This window comes from Ochotona curzoniae, unplaced genomic scaffold, assembly GCF_017591425.1.
Source record: "Ochotona curzoniae isolate NIBS_2020 unplaced genomic scaffold, NIBS_Ocur_1.0 scaffold_3835, whole genome shotgun sequence".
Lineage (NCBI taxonomy): Eukaryota > Metazoa > Chordata > Mammalia > Lagomorpha > Ochotonidae > Ochotona > Ochotona curzoniae.
This window is the reverse complement of record NW_024467114.1, coordinates 29,799,125-29,815,941: the sequence shown is the minus strand read 5'-3', so window position 1 is coordinate 29,815,941 and position 16,817 is coordinate 29,799,125. Positions and strand designations below refer to the sequence as shown.

Here is a 16,817-nt window from a genome sequence, read left to right as displayed (position 1 = left end):
CACATATCAAAGGCTAGATCTGTGGAATTCTGGTTTTTTAAGCTCTGTCATTTTTCACTTTTTTTCTCTTGCCTAACTCCCATACTCTTTAATTGATTATAGATTTCACAAAGTTTTTTTTTAAAGATTTATTTGTTTTTATTAGAAAGGCAGATATACAGAGAGAAGGAGAGACAGAGAGGAAGATCTTCCGTCCAATGATTCACTCCCCAAGTGGCCACCACAGCTGGAACTGAGCCAATCCAAAGCCAAGAGCCAGGAGCTTCATCTGGGTCTCCCACATGGATACAGCGTCCCAAAGCTTTGGGCCATCCTCAACTGCATTCCCAGGCCACAGGCAGGGAGCTGGATGGGAAACCGGGCTGCCAGGATTAGAACTGGCGACCTTAAGGGATCCCGGTGCGTTCAAGGCGAGGATTTTAAGCGCTATGCTATCGTGCTGGATCCCTCACTCATTCATAATCCAGGTGAACTTTAGAATAAGTTTTCTAAATTTTGCTATTCCTGGTAGAAATTATTAGAATTAGCTAAATGTTACAGTGAATATAGGAAGAATTGATAGCTTAATAATTATTTGGATTCTCCCAAAATATGGCCTCTTACTTCAGTCAAAATGTCTTTAACTGACCTTTAATAAAGCAGCTAGTCTTTGTTCATATTCATTGTACACAATTTCTTGTGAAGTTCTTTTCCTCAGTATTTTATGAAATCTTTGGTCGCTGTCAAATTTTTAATGGGTCACTGTGTCAATAACAGGGCATTGGAGGCAGAAAAGATGGAATGGATGGATGTTTCTGTACTTGTCTGATTTACCAACCAGTTCAACCCCCTCAGCAACTCTGGTAGACTTAAGAAAGTTACTTCTCTCTCTCTCTCTCTCTCTCTCTCTCTCTCTCTCTCTCTCTCTCTCTCTCTCTCACTTTTTCTCTCTCTGCCATGTCTCACTGGCAGCCCGACTGCTAACAGAAATGCCCACCTCAGGACCAGCAGACACTGCTTTTTGTTCTTGGGAGCTTTCTGGGCAGACAGTTACATCCTATTTTAATTTTCCTCATTTCTAATAAACGTGATCTGATGTAATACTGGCTAGCATTTCATATCATTTAGGTGAGTATAGTTACCATCTTTATCTTATTTTCATAGGAACGATACTAACATTCCATCATTAGGTATTAGAGGAAATGTCAGCTTGGAACATTTTCAATATGTTTAGGAAGAGATGTTGCAGTTTATCATCTGTGTTATTACCTGAACTTATTCAGCTATTTTCATCCTTCACTTGGCCTGTACTTCTATCACAGATTCCAGTCATTTCTTTCCTTTTACTCCCTTGAGAGCAACGAGGGAATTTGTTAGCATCTTTTCATCAGATTCTCAGTCAGTTAATAATAAGAAAACTAGTATATTTTTTAATCTGCAGGATATTAGTACATTTTTCTTGATTTCACAGCCTATTTTGGCCTCAGTCCTCATGTAGATTTTTTTTCTTTCCTTTTTCCTTCTTGGAGATAGAAATCGGGGCAATTCATAGCTGGAGTTTGGCACGAGGCAGGGCAAGAGCCCCGCTCTTGGCTTATCCTCTGTGTGTCCAGGCAACTTGTGGATGTCAGCAGAAATGTGGGCACTGTGCCTGTCCCAGCGGCAGTCAGCTAAGGTGTGTGGGGTGGAGGCTGTGGGCTCAGGGCTCACACTTCTGCTGTCCCTGGTACCATTTCCGGTTTGTGTAAGAATCCCGAAACTTAGCAGTTCAGTAGCAAGTCTGGGTTCACAGAGCGTTACCCTTGTGTGAGAGTGGCCAGCCCTCTGCAGCTCTGCCCCTGGGGAGGGAGCAGCACGTGGCTTCCTTTCCACACTGGGAGGCCATTATTTATCCATAGTAAATAGAATGAAAAGAACTGTGTGGGGAGACAAAAGCCATGACCTTGAATGTTTTATAGGAGCTTTATATGCCGTGAGATTCTATGAAACAGGAAAATCCTGAAGAAAAAAAAAATGAGGATACAAAAATCAATTTTTTTCTTTTTTGAAAGATGTACTTATTTTTATTTGAAACGCAGAGTTAGAGAGTGAGAGGGAGAGATGGAGACAAATCTTCCATCTGCTGGTTTGCTCCCCAATGACTACAATGGCCAGAACTGAGTCCATCTGAAGCCAGCAGCCAAGGGCCTCCTCCAGGTCCCACATGGGTGTGTGGGCCCAAGGACCTGAATGGTCCTCCCCTCCTTTCCCAGGCCACAGCAGGGAGATATCTTGGGATTGGAGCAGCTGAGAGACAAACTGGCATCCAAATGGAATGCCATGGTGCTGGCCCCACAATATTTTTTTTTCTGCTATCTCTTTATGCATTCGCTCAGTCAGTCCTCATTCAGCAAGTGTGTGTTGAGTGTCCATAAGAAATGCTGAGTCCTTAGAAGATGATTGAGGCCAAGAATCAACCCTCGACATGGAGCTCACCTCATTGTGGCCAGGATTCACGTCAATCCGGCAGTTCCATCAGCGCATGTAGAGTGACAACTCTGTCCATGAGAGACCTGGGTTATGTAGACTGAGTTACCGGAGGACAACAAAGGTTCATTGAGAAAACTAGAAGAAATAACCCTATAGGGTAAGGACAAGTCTTCACCACCGTCTTATACACTCAAAGGGAATTCGAACACCAGAAAACAAAGTGTTTATTCCCTGAGAATAAGGGCCACACTTTACAGTGTGCAAACTCTGCATGTGGAAACGCACATTGCTTTTTCTCATTTTTTGGAACACCCAGATCCCAGGTTTGACACATGTTCCTGCACACGTGTGTGATTGCCATGCAGGGGTCAGTAGGGAGCCTCTTGCTAGACCAGCACGACAGAGCAGATCACAAGTTGGAAACTTCAGATTCCACTGCACTTATGTCCAACACCAGAACCAGCATGTGATTTGCTTCTCCACAAAGCCATGAGGGGCAGGGCCAGGGTTGTGGCACTGTGGGTTAAGCAATGCTAGCATTTATATGAACACTGGTTTGAGTCCCAGCTGTTCTGCTTCCTATGCAGCTCCCTTCTGTAGTGCCAGGGAAGGCAGGAGAGGATGGCCCCAAGCGCTTGGGTCCCTGCACCCACGTGGGACACCTAGCTGCACTTCTTGTCCTCTGACTGCCTCCTGGCCAAGCCCTGAGTGTTGCCACCATTTGGGGATGTGAACTAGAAGATGAAAGAGGTCTGTTTCTCCTTTTCCCTGTTTCTCTGTAATTCTGCCTTTCACATAAACAGTAAATCTTAAAGCATAACCACGAAGGGCTCACCTTCAACCTAGTGGTTTGAGTGGTTTCATGCCACCTCAGGGTGCATGTACCCATTGCCTGGTTCCGACACTCAGTCCCAGCTCCCAAAACTAGAAATTTCTGAGCCATGAGTTGCATCAATAAGCGTAGTCCTTACAGCAAATGAGCCTTTGGGTGTTCCCCTCTTAGCAGTGAATGAGCCAGGATATTTCTGTAATTGAGTTCCCAGAGACATGTGTAGATGCCAGGATTTATGCTATGGATTGTTATTTATGTGGACTTCTCCAAATTTGCTCCCTTTGTGAACAGAATCTGTGGTACTATGAGTATTTCACCAATTTCAAAACCAATGTGAAAGTGTCTATTTCCTTGAAGTGTGCTCACAAGAGATTTAACACTATCAGGCTATTTTGTAGTTGTTATCAGAATTACTTGGAAGGCTTGCTGAAAATGCAGACCACTGAATTCCACTCTCAGATGTCCTGAATCCTTAATTCTGAATGGGTCCAAGAGCGCCTTTGTAAACAGCTCCTGAACCATCTTTTGAGAACCACTGATCTGATTGCTGCCTGCTCTAGCATATGAAACATAAACAGCATGGTTGGGGTCCTCAGTTAAGCAATAGTGAACAGCATAGAAGATGTCTTCAATTATAAAATTGCAGAAAACTACTTCTTTAGGTGTTCCTCCTGGGGTAGACATCTGGCACAACAGCCAAGATGCCCATGGGAATTGAAACATCCCTTATCACTATGCCTAGCTTTGAGTGCCAGTATATCACTCAGTTCTAGTTTTCTGCTAAGGCTTAATCTGGGAGACAGCAGGTGTTGGGTCAAGCAGATGGGTCCTGCTACCCTCATGGGAGGCCTGAATTGAATTTCTGGCTCCTGGCTCCAGCTTGTCTAAGCTGTGTTACAGGCATTCCAGAACTGAACCAGCAGATGCAAGATTTCTGTCTCTCTTTTTGTCTTCCTGTTTTGCTTTTTTTCCTCCAAGGTTTGTTTATTTAAAAGGCAAAGTTACAGAGCTGGAGAGAGAAAGAGATCTTCCATTTTCTAGTTTAGTTTTCTTGGCTAAATAGCCAAGCCAGCAAGAGCCTAAACCAGGAATCAGGAGCTTCTTCTAGGTCTCCCACAGGATGCAGGGGCCCAGGCACTTGAAGCATCGTCCACTGCTTTCACAGGTAAAGTAGCAGGGAGCTGAATGGGAAATGGAGCAGCTGGGACTGAAATAGGTGCTGGTATAGGATGCTGGCATTACAGGCAGCAGAACCCCCAATCTTTCTACTTTTCACATAAGTAAAATTAAATGATCATTCTATATTTTTCAATAAATAAGTCAGTCTACAAAATAGAGGAATTTAGAAAAGTAGTTTTGCATGAGGCCATATAAGATAGATAGTTTCCTAACACATTCTTAAGACCCAGTAACATGCCAACTACAAGTGTAGAAATAGGCCTAGGTGTGGAAGGGATGGAAATATTTAGGATCTCAAGAAATGGATGCCCCTTTTCTTTACCTCAGCCGCAATTATGTGTAAATGAGGTTTCTCAAAGTGGCACAAAGGAGACATGAGTGCGATGTGGAAAACCAGCTCTTTGGAAAGAAAACAGGATGTGGAAGAAAGTGGGCAGGAAGAGAAACCTGAAAGCTGAGAAGCAAAGGAAAAATAGGAATTATAACTCAGATTTGTTAACTTGCCTGTGCAAACAACATTGACCTTGGCAGTAATTTTTTTTTTTTACAAAAAAAGTGAATTAATTTATTTGAAAGAATTTTAGGAAGAAATAGGGAGAGACAGAGATCTTCCATGCGTTGATTTACTCCCCATATGGCTACAGAACTTGGGACTGAAGCAGACTGGAGGCCTGAACTTGGAACTCCAGTTAAGTCTCGCACAGCATTTGGACCATCTTCCACTGCTTTTCCAGGTGCATTAGCAGGGAACTGGATCAGAAGTGGAATGACCAGTGCTTGCACCAGCACTCATATGAGATACTGGCATCATGGATAGCTGCTTAACTCGCTGAGCCACAGTACTGAGCCCCACGGTGATTTCTTTGTTTCAACATCAGAAGCATAAGAAATTAAGCAAAAATGGACTAGCGGGGTTACGTGAAACTACAAAGCTTCCACACAGCAAAATTAACTATAAAAAATCTGGATGAAGATTCTAGAGAATAAGAGAAAATGTTTGCAAATTGTGTGTAAAATGAGAAGTTTGAAATCCAAGAAGTAAAAGGAAATCCCACAACTCAATAGCAGAAATACAAATAGCCTGATGTAAAAATACGCAAAGGACATGAATAAATGGTTTCTCTATAAGCCATGAAATGACAAAAGCTATATGAGAAGACGCTCAGCATTGGCAAGCATCAGGGAAAAGCAAATCCAAGCAAAATCACCTTTGTCAAAACACAAAACAGAAATCAATGAATTACAAATGGTGGTGAGGATGTATAGAATCATTATTATTTTTTAATTTTAGAAATCTATTAAGACACTGAGAACAGAGGCATGTATCGAAGACTGTTCCTGTGCATTGATTTATTCTCCAAATTATTGTAATGGCTGGGCCAGACTAGGCCAAAGCTGGCAGCCAGAACTCGATCCTGGTCTCTCATGTAGGTGGTGGGAACCCAGTTACTGAAGCCAGCACCTGCTTGAGCCATCCCTTAGGTGTGTACCAGCAGGAAGCTGAAATGGAGAGAACAAGGACTTGAAGAGATCAGGTCCCATGTGAGATCTTAACTGTTACACTGAACGCTTGGCCAGGTACAGGATTGCTGGAGACTTTGCGTATTCTCATTAAGAATGTAAAACTGCAGCCACTTCGCAAAGCAACATGGTGGCTCCTCAGAAGATTAAACAGCAAATGGTCTTAGGATCCAGCTAACCCACTCCAAGATTGAAATTGAAATTGGGGTCTTAAAGCAATATCTGCACTCTCCCGTGCCTCTTGTTGCATTGTTCGTTACAGCCAAGACTTGGAACCAAACCTAGGTGCCCCGTGGCAAATCGATTATAGGAAAATGTGGTACTTATACAAGGTGGGATTTTCTCGAGCTATAAATATTCTGGAAACCCAGTCATTTGCCATAACCTGGACACACCTTAAGCCCATGATTTTCGGTGAAGTAGTCCAATGCCAGAAGGATGCTGCTGTGTATTATCACGTGTGTTCAGTCAATAGAGTAGTCCACTTGAAGGGATTTCAGTTGGGAATTGCGACCTGCATTTTCAGACATGTTAGGGGAAAAGGTCCTGACAGGTGCTGTGTGGCGGATTAGCCACACTGGGCTGGGACTTGACAGCAGTCTGTAGAGCACAGACCTCGGACTGTACCTGGTATATGCAGTGAGCATAGTAAATGAACTCCAATATGGGTTTACATGTGCTGGAGGGTTTTTGTTAAAAAGATTTATTTATTTTTATTGAAAAGGCAGGTTTACAGAGAGAAACATCTTCCATCCGATGATTCACTCTGTAAGTGGCCACAATGGCCAGAGCTGAATTGAGCTGAAGCCATGAGCCAGGAGCTTCTTCTGGATCTCCCACACATGTGCAGGGTCCCAAGCTTTGGATTGTCCTTTACTGCTTTTCCAGGACATAAGCAGGGAGCTGAAAGGAAAGTGGAGCAGCTGGGGCACAAATTGGTACCCATAAGGGATCCTGATGCAAGGTTTAAATTTAGTCACTGAACCATTGCATAAGACCCTCCTTATTTTAGACAGAAGCAGACATATTCAATATGATCTATTAGTGTTTTTAAAGTGTATTACATGATATTACAGAGCCTGGGGAATTACAGAATGGAGGCAAATAGGTGAGAGTATTGTATTGTTGTATCTTGGTGATCAAAATGAGTTAACATCTCCTGCTGTTAGCCATCCTCCTAGACACGATTAGACGAGGAACACAGGATTGGGAAGGCACACACAGCCTTGCTTCCATGTGTCCAATGAAACAGTTGCCTAGTACAGGTCTGAGTTCAAGGACCAGAGAGATCCATATGATTTTCCACTCTGCAGCATTCGAGAGAGTTCCATGTCGCATTCACCTGCGTCCTTTACTTGCACCATCTGAGGTTGCAGTGTCGCTCCTGGCTCCCTGACTCACAGCCCTCCTGTGTGTGCCCCGCCCCTGTGTCTCCACAGCTGACACTCTGCTTCTCTCCAGTGGGTCACACACTGAGAGTCAGAGCCCGCAAGTTCCCGGCCATCGTTAACTGCACGGCAATTGACTGGTTCCATGCGTGGCCACAGGAAGCACTGGTCTCTGTCAGCAGGAAATTCATTGAGGAGACCAATGGGATTGAGGTATGCTGAGTCTACCTATGCCCTGCACGTGTGTGTGCATACACTCTTCACTAGGGAAGCCCCTTTCATAGCACACCTCCCACCAGAAAGCTGCATTTGCCCAGTGCTAGCAGCGTCTTTCTGAGTATGCATTTCACGGTGTGTGATAGCTAACCATTGGGTTGGGTGACTGTGCACACAACCACATCCGTGTGCATACACAACCCTTGAGCATGTTCACACACCTGTAGCAACTTCTTAGAGTTGGTTAACACATCCTGCGGTCATCAAGGGGCTTACTGAACATCAATCCTGTCAACACCCAAAAAGCTACATAAATGTGATTGCCAGTAGCCACAGCATGCTTGATTCTCAACCAAATGGAACAGTCAATTGGAGATGTTTCCTCTCCACATTGGCGGCTGACGAATCAGCATCCATAAATCCCACAGTCACTGAGTCAGGTAATGTACCTGCCCATTTGGCTTCTGGATTTATGTTTTCAGTGGGTTACATCTGTCACTTTTTCATGATGAAATCTGTCCCTCCCATTATATTTTTAAAGAGATGTGTGAATCCAATGGAAAATATCTTCACCCATTCAGATTCGAAGGGGAAAAGGAAGGGAGATGCAAAGCTGTGATCTGGATGTTGTAGAAATGGAGTTTGATAGGTATCTGGCCCCCTGCTGATCTGATGGTTGAGAGAAGTGATGGTGGTGACTTTCCCAGGGTGCTTTGGTTTGTCGTCACCACCCACCCGCCCACCCCTGCTGAGTGACAGGGTGAATGGGACCTTAAAGGGCCTGGATATTCAAAGTGATTCATGGAGACCAAAACAGAGTGCAGGCTGGGAATGCGATGATGAGGTCCTAGATGAAAGAGCTTCGTGAGTACAGCCAAATTTACCACCGCCACCACTGCCCCCTTACTGCAGAAGGCATAGCTGCTGTTTGTTCAGAACAATGATTTGGGAATGCTGCGTCTTTGCATGGCCAGGTGCTGAGAACGCCAAGCGTATTTACATAGTAATTTTATGTGTCGCTGGCTTTCTAGTTACATCATTTTTTTCTTCTTTGCTTCTACTAAGCAAAACGACTTTGTAGGTAAGCACACAGCAAGCAAGCCTTCCACCTGCAGAGTGCAACAGCTGCAGCTTCGGTCTCCCTGTGATGTCTTTGTCTAAGTATTTAGTGCTGAAGCAGTTATTTAATATTTCAAGCAGCGCCTGACTTGAAAGATGCATATATAATGCAGACTTTGGACATTCAGCTACCCTTCTGCGCATTCTCCTACAAAATGATTTCTATGAAGGTCTGCTAGAAATATTTTATACCATGAAGCAGGGCAAACCAATCATCGTCACAAGTACATGAGGACTTAAATAAGTGTGTGGGAAATGGAATTAAAGTTTATTATTGATGCAAGGTTATCTCTTCCAGTTCGTCTCATCAGACTGGTAAGAAAGCGGGAAGATCAGTGCATGAGATTTGGTTTTGCCATCGTAACTGTCTCAGCTGGTAGGACAGCGTAGTGCGTGGTAAAGTTCCTATGCAGCACAGCAGGGCTATTTCTCTGCCTATGCGGGTTGACCCTGACTTCCTCCCAGCTTCCTAAATAGATGCTGCCTCACGAGTAGCAGTGATGGCTGAAGGCGCTCTGATCTGCCGGTGACCATTGACACCTGCTGGAGGCAGCAGGACTTGCACCCTTGCAAGTGCAGAGGGCTCCAGGCAGGTGGCACACGTTAACCGCATTGACGCCTGCTGTAGGAAGCCAGGGGCCACCTTCGCCACTGCTTCTCGCAAGCTGAATTATGCCTCAAAACAAATTAGCCAGATGATTTCATTTCAGGGCAAGGTGCTTATTTTACTTACCCACCTTACTAATTTGTTGCACAGGAGCAATCTATAATTCAGAGAGCAACGTGCGGGCATGTTTCTCCAAGCACACGGTGTCTTTTCCATAGATGCCAAAAGCAGCATTTAAATTTTTTGAATTCACATTAACTTGATCACTTTCTTAGTCTTCATTTCCACCATTAAGAACGAACGATACCAGCATAATTTAGGCACGTCTTAATGAACAACCTTATTTGCTGAGTTAAGTGTATGACATCCCCCATTCTTAGACTTCAGAAGAGAGCAAGTGGTGGTGTGTATGTTGGCATACAATATTGAATCAGAATAGAGTCAGAACTCAAAGAGTCATGAACAGCTACATTTAAATCCGTGTTTGTACACATTTTGGCTGTTCCCTGATATCCGATTAATAACTAATGACCCTCCCCCAAAAAAAAATGACTGCAGGAGTTTGGTATCTAGATGTGGCTAGAGACACACATGAAGACCTGTGCCCATGCAAGCAAGGGGATCTGGGCATGGAGCTGGGAGATGGGAAGCATTGGAAGTGAAGCCACAACCTCTGCGTGTCCATGGGGTGGAGTTGGAAATGCTATGGGAAAAAAGCGCCAGTTGCAAACACTGCAGGAGAGGCAGCAGCCTTGCAGGCTGTGCGGCAGGTTGGCTTGTCCAGGTCGAAGAAGCAGGGCCGGTGGAAGGAGATGAGAGGAGTGAGGAGTGAGACCTAGGTCAGAAGAATAGAGTTAGGAGCCCAGCTTTTCAGACATATTGGTTGAGTGGTGAATCAAAATTCTCTAGCTGAGGCCCTGCCATCTAAAATATTGGCACGCACTCAGGCCAACTTTGCCCATGCCATGTGTTCCTCGTCCCTCCACCGCTGCAGCCCTGGACCTGCTGCAGGCTTGAGTGACTCGTGAGTGGCATATTTGACTATGTTTTTCCAAAAGCAATCATGAGAGATGCTCCACCAGCAGACTGCTGTGTTTTAGAACACACTCCTCCACTGTTCCCTCTGTGAAGTCCTCGGATTGAAATGCATGGTGGCAACCCGCAGGGTGCTAACATTCTGTCTGCATTAGCAAGTGAGCAGCTTGTACATTATTCAGGATTTTCAATGAAGTCTTTTTTTTTTTTTGCAATATAAATTAGGGTTGTTCCATGTGAATTTTGAAAGTAGAACAATAGCTCCATGGTGTAGATATCTGTGAGTCTATGGGGAAAATACCTGCTTCCTGTGGAGTATTGAAGCTGTCCAGGCAAAAGCAAATGCAGTTGCATTTATCTGGAGTCTACTCGGATCTCATCCTGGCTCAAGAGAAAGAACCATGAGCTTTCCCACTCCTTGATTCCTTTCTCCTTTACCCATTACACAGATGCCTAGCAAGCAAGTATTTCTTATTCTGTGCACGCTAGTCAAGTTGAAATTGAAGCTGAAGTTGCATAAAGGAACACTACCTTCCAGGGTTTCTGCACCTTTGTAATCATTAGCTGCAAGTTTAATCGACTGCCGTGCAGCCCAGCCTACAAGTCTGTCATTTTGTGACCTTTCTCTGGCCTCACCAGGACCAAGTCCAGCCCATGCTACCTTGTCCTCCTGTCTCCTCTCCTGCCAGTCCTCAATTGCTTCTGGTTTTAAGGTTTGGTGACAAAGAGAACCACTAATGCCACCTCTTTCTTTAAAAAAAATTTTTTTTTTATTTTTATTGGAAAGGCAGATATACAGAGAGGAGGAGAGACAGAGCGGAAGATTTTCCATCTGGTGATTACTCCCCAAGCTGCTGCAACTGAGCTGATTCAAAGCCAGGAGCCAGGAGCTTCTTCCAGATCTCCCATGCAGGTGCACGGCTGTCCAAGGCCTCAAGCTGTCCTTGACTGCTTTCCCAGGCCACAAGCAGGGAGTTGGGTGGGAAGCAGGCCGCCGGGACTAGAACCGGTGCCCATATGGGATCCCGGCACGTTCAGGATGAGGACTTTAGCCACTAGGCTATTGCGCCAGGCCCAACACCACCTCTTTCAATGACCAGAAACTCACTTGGAAGAGGGTAGGCTCATGGTGAACTTGATCTTGTCTCTGACGGGACCCAACTCCAAAACCAAAGGCAAAGATAAAAAAAATCATCAGAAAATGAGCAACAAACGGAACCACCCTTGGTACAGTGACATGACCTAAGAGCCAGCCTGTGTTTTAGAAAATGATCTTTGATCTGTACTGGACGTTGTCACTACTCTATATGATGTTACTATGACCATGGCTGATAGGATCACTACCACAATAGCAGGACGAACACAAAGATTTCCTTTTGATTAACTTACTGAAGACCCAGACATATGGCTCCTGTTTGCTGAATCACCAGAATGCCTGTAACAGTTAGGTCTGGGCCGAAGCAAAGCTAGGAGCCAGAAACTCCATCTGGGCTTCCCATGCGGGTAGCAGGAACCCAACGACTTGAACCATTATGGCTGCTTCCCAGGATCTGCATGAGCGAGAAGTGGGAGTCAGGTGCCCAAGCCAGGTATCAGAACCCAGGATTCCAGTGTGGGATGCAGGCATCCGAAACCAGTGTCTTCACTGATGGGCCAAATGCCCACCCTGAACATAAGAACTAGTGAAGAAAATGTTACAGGGTTCCCTGTGGGCATATAGCATGGTATGCTGTGAAACTGTCTGGAGTTGAACTTCAGAAAAAAAAAAAGGTAAAATAGGAGTAAAGATTCACTTGGGGGTTAGGATGCCCAGGTCCCACGTCTGTGTCTGAATTCAGTTCCTAGCTTTGGCTTGTCACTCGTGGGAGGCCATGGTGGGGACGATTGGCATAGTTAACCCTTCCACGGGGAAGCCTGATGCCGTTCACCGCTCTTGCTGCAGCCCCAGTGAAGGGGCAGAGGGGACCTGCCTGCTGCTGTCTGCCTTTCTGCCTACCCTTCAAAGAGAAAAGGTAAAATAGATTCTTTGTGCCTTTATCTTGTGCCCCCCTTCTTCCTTCCTTGAGTATACTGCACGTGGGAAAGTTGCCCATTTAGTTTCACAGGCTGCTCTGCTCTTCCTTGCTGGTCTTGGGAAAGTGTGTAATTGTACGGAACAGGATATTTGCTTTAGGAGCGGCCTCTGGGGATTGGATTCGGTTCCGGTTTGTTGGCTGGCATTTTCAGCGCGTGTGTGTGTGTGTGTGTGTGTGTGCGCGCGCGCGCGCGCGCCTGCCTGCCTGCCTGCCTGCCTGGAAAGCCAGATGACTGGTGTGGCAGTGACCAGCTACTGCCCCTGAGCTGTCATGCCCTGTACCAGGCTACATTCATTTCTCCATGTTAATGAGATGCCAACTGAGAGGGTAGGAATTAAATATTCTTTCTTGTTGCGAGAAGAGGGGGGAAAAATTCATCGATGCATTTGATTCTGCACTGGAGCCGTGGATGTTTTCCAAATATCTGCAGTGGGAGCCCAGGGTTGCGTCTCTGTGCACCACGGGCATGTTGCTGATTTTTATTTCTGCGGCAGCACGCTGGGCTGCCAAGAGAGTGCAGGGTGTTAGCCGCCACGTTTTCACAGAGGGGCCAAATCACTCCTGAGGACTGCTGTCTCAGAGTGCAAACTACATCGCGCACAGCCGCAGTCCTCCCAGCCCCCCTGCTCACAACCCCCCAAAAAGCAAAGTGGAGCTAAATGAATGGCAGAATAAATAATTTATGCTAATGAAATTACTGCAATTAGTAGTTCGACAATGACCCTTTTAAAAGCCACAGCTGTTGATGTCAGGAAGTGCTGTCACCACTGACCTTATCATAAGAGAAAGTGACAAATTGAGAATACAGAGAAGACCAGTCGTCAAAAAAGGTCTCTTCTGGAATGATTAGAGTTTTCTGAAAAACTGTGTGAATTACACCCAGCTGCTCCGGGAGCCTCCACCACCACTCTGCAGTGCTGTGCCATTTTGTTAAGCCCCATCACAACAGTTGCTTTGCCCCATTGAGACAAGTTGTCTTGGCCAATTCCAGCTCCACCGGAAACCACTTCTTCCAGGGGAGATTTATAAATGAAACTCGTGTTAAAGAGCTCCGAGGCCCCTCCCTCTCCCACTCACTCACCCTGTGTCAATTACACTTGCCTGGGGGCAGTGTGTATCTGTAAAGTCAGTGACCACTTCCAGTTCCCCCACTCGGGCAAGACAGGACCGGCTTGGTTTGCTTTACACACCGCTGTTAGAGCCTGGCTCCTCGTAAAATAATAAAGTCCCAGAGGGAATACGATTTCTATGCCATTTATCTAAACTGCCTCATACATTTCGGTTTTTGACCCCACTGCTCCATCATACAGCGCGGTCTTGGCACTACAGGAGATGGAGAGGATTTCGGATATATCTTTTGCTTTAAGAAATATTTTACTGCAGTTGCGAATGAGTATTTTTTTTTAACATGCAGAAAAAGCAGTACTGTCTGACAACCACGGGGCTGGAAGCCTAAGGGTTCAATGACACCTCCCAGGGGCCGCGGTTTCCTGCCCTGCCCCATTACCCAGTTGTGATCTTAATGACCCGGGTCCAAAGCTCTGACCTGCCTCGCCAGCCACGTGTGCGCCATTTTCCCACCGCCGCCTGGCGTGTTATTGATAACATGTTGGTAAATTATGTGTGACTTTCCTAAGAGTTGGTGTAGCTCATTTAATTCATATTAATTGATTTTTAGACTTCCCTTGATTAATTGAAGCAGGTTCATCTTGTACAGAAGGCAATAAATAATCATTAAAATGAGGGAGATGTGACTCCACAAATTAAAAAGTTAACTACTGCAGAAGTCAGAGAGGACAAAAGGGAAAGCGTGGGTGGTGGAGGCCTCTCCAGTGAATCCTCCAAGGAGAAGTGTGTGTGTGTGTGCGTTTGTGAGTGGATGTCTGTATTTATTGAGAATACAAATGACCATGGCTTTGCCTCTCAAAAACAATGACTTTTAGGTCTTGCCCATCTGATGTGTTGTTAGATGGGCTCTCAAAAAAAATGCATTTCTCATTATCTGCATTTCAAAAAAAAAATTGAAAACATTTATTTGCAATTTTTAAAAATTGTATGAAAGGCAGAGAAAAAGAAAGTTTTCATTTTCTGGTTCACTCCTGAAATGGCCTCAGATGGCCCATGCAGAAGCCAGAAGCCAGGGACCCCTCAGGATCTCCCACGCTGGAGGAGGAGCTCCAGGACTTGGGCCATCTGCCACTGCTTGCCAGGTGCATTAGTGGGGAGCTGGGTCAGAAGCAGAGGCACTGACACTCGAACCAGAGCGCCAATAGGGAAGTAGGAGCTGCTGGACCACAGACAGTGCAAGCCTTTTCTCTCAGCAACCCACCCCCACCCCCAAGTGGCATTGCAGGGTTGGTACTTTTCTTTCGCTAAAGTTTAGAGAGCTGAATACTGAAAATTTTCTGTTTTCTGCACATTTAACAGATAAAAATCGAGTTGTGAAGAGTCAGGCTTGTATCAGGCATGACTCTTGGGTCTGCTTTGTGGAACACAGAAGAACCCTTTGTCCCACTCCCACTTGGCAAGAAAATAGAACCTCTAATCCTGAGGATATTTCTGCAAGATTAGGTAGAATTTCCTAGGTCCCTTTATAATAAGTTCTGGCTTTAGAAATAGGTCTGTATCTGACTTCATAAGGGTTTCTCCCGTGTTGAGGGGATTTCATGGGAATGATGGCATTTGTGTTTCCAGCCGCAGCATATAGACTCTATCAGCCTTTTCATGGCCCACGTCCACACCAGTGTCAACGAAATGAGTGCCAGGTACTACCAGAATGAGCGAAGACACAACTATACCACACCCAAGAGTTTTCTGGAACAAATATCACTCTTCAAGAACCTGTTGAAGAAGAAGCAGGAAGAGGTAGCCCAGAAGAAAGAGCACTTGGTCAATGGCATCCACAAACTACAAAGCACAGCCTCCCAGGTACGCCCGGCGGGTGAGAGTGCGGAGTCAAACCAGCCCTTTTGCTAGAAACGTGTGTTTCCCTTTTGTCAGCTGCCTGGTGTTGAAATGCACAGTGTGAGGACACAAAGAATGTAATGTGATTGCTTGCCTGCATCTTGAGGCATTGGCCTATGATGCTCACTGGTGGTTCAGGAACTTCCTTCTCCTTGAGTTGGAGTGGACTAGGGTGGGGCTCTGGGAGAGGCCAGATCCAGCTAGTAGGCTTCTCTGGGCTCATTGTCAGGACTTTTGTCTTCTTGGAATGAACCTCAGGTCACTTCCGGTCTCTTTTCCTGGGTCTCCTTGGAGGGCCCCTCTTCTGGGCTGTTGTCTACAGGGTTTTAAGAGGCAGCAGGTGCCTGTGATTTATGCACCTGCTCTGTCCCATGGATCCATTTGATATCCTGGATAAGCAAGCTCAGGGTTGTCTTCATCATCAGTCCTCGGTCCTCTGCTACGTGGAAGGACTGTGGTTCCAAGGTGCAGGATTATGTCAGGGCAGCGTCAGAATAGGACGTTCATCACATCGGGGCTGGTGCACTCGGGACCTCACATCCTTGTTACAGACCCAGCAACTTGATGAAGTAGGAGTTACTGCTCTCCTTGCACGTGTGAGGCTTGAAAAGTTCAAGGCTGGAGAGCCAATGAGCCTGGGCTTGGAACCAGGCCTTGTGCTCTCCGATACCCCAGTATTGGCTGTGGAACCATGCTGCCGGCCCAGGACTGGTCAAAGAGCTCAGCCTTTCCCATGAGCCGGGAGAGCCCTGGAATTGGGATAGAATTAGTACTTCACAGCAACAGTCATCTTAAGGCCAGAAGTGGTAGTTGGCTTCTCCAGGTTGTGTCATGAGGTCAAAACCTACAGGCTCTTGCAGGGATTAGAAGAGCATTTTTCCTTACTGGGCTGTTGTGGCACCTCTGTGCCTGGGCTAGGCACCAAGTGCAAGGAACATACCAGTGCTGGAACATACAGGCCAGAGCATCGTGTACTGCTTCCCACTGGTTGTGAAAACAGAGACAGTCTCTTGGGTGAAGCACCATGAGGCCTACTGAGCAGGGAGCAGGTGCACAAGTGCCAGGCACAAGGTCAGAATGAGACGCTTGCAAGATGGAGTGATGTGAAGCATAGTGGTGGGACGTCCCCTGTGCTTAGACCTGCATCTCTGCATCGTTTCCTCCTCCTTTCAAGAATGGCTGGCCTTACTCGTCCTGCCTACATAGTCCTCATATTCTTTATTTGCCTTACCTCTCCCTTTTCCCCTTACCTTTCTCTCTTGTCACAGTTCATGAAACCAAAACCTCTTTCCTCAATAAAGGCTATTCTAGGAGCCCTGCTGAGCACATGATGGAGTGACCCTGTGTACTAGACATTCTGGTGTCATCATTCACATTCCGTGAACTTTGCCCCAGGAATGAGGGTGCAGTACCATGAGGGCAGTGCCATGGCT

General features: G+C 45.9%; 1 protein-coding gene across 1 annotated transcript in view; it reads left to right on the top strand.

Annotated features, from left to right (window-relative positions):
• DNAH11 (dynein axonemal heavy chain 11) overlaps positions 1 to 16,817 on the top strand; it is a 271,297-nt gene that overhangs the window by 171,286 nt on the left and 83,194 nt on the right. The window contains exons 55-56 of the mRNA XM_040964541.1: positions 7,420 to 7,581; positions 15,115 to 15,348. Coding sequence (XP_040820475.1) covers positions 7,420 to 7,581; positions 15,115 to 15,348 — 396 coding nt within the window. The remainder of the gene's footprint in view (positions 1 to 7,419; positions 7,582 to 15,114; positions 15,349 to 16,817) is intronic.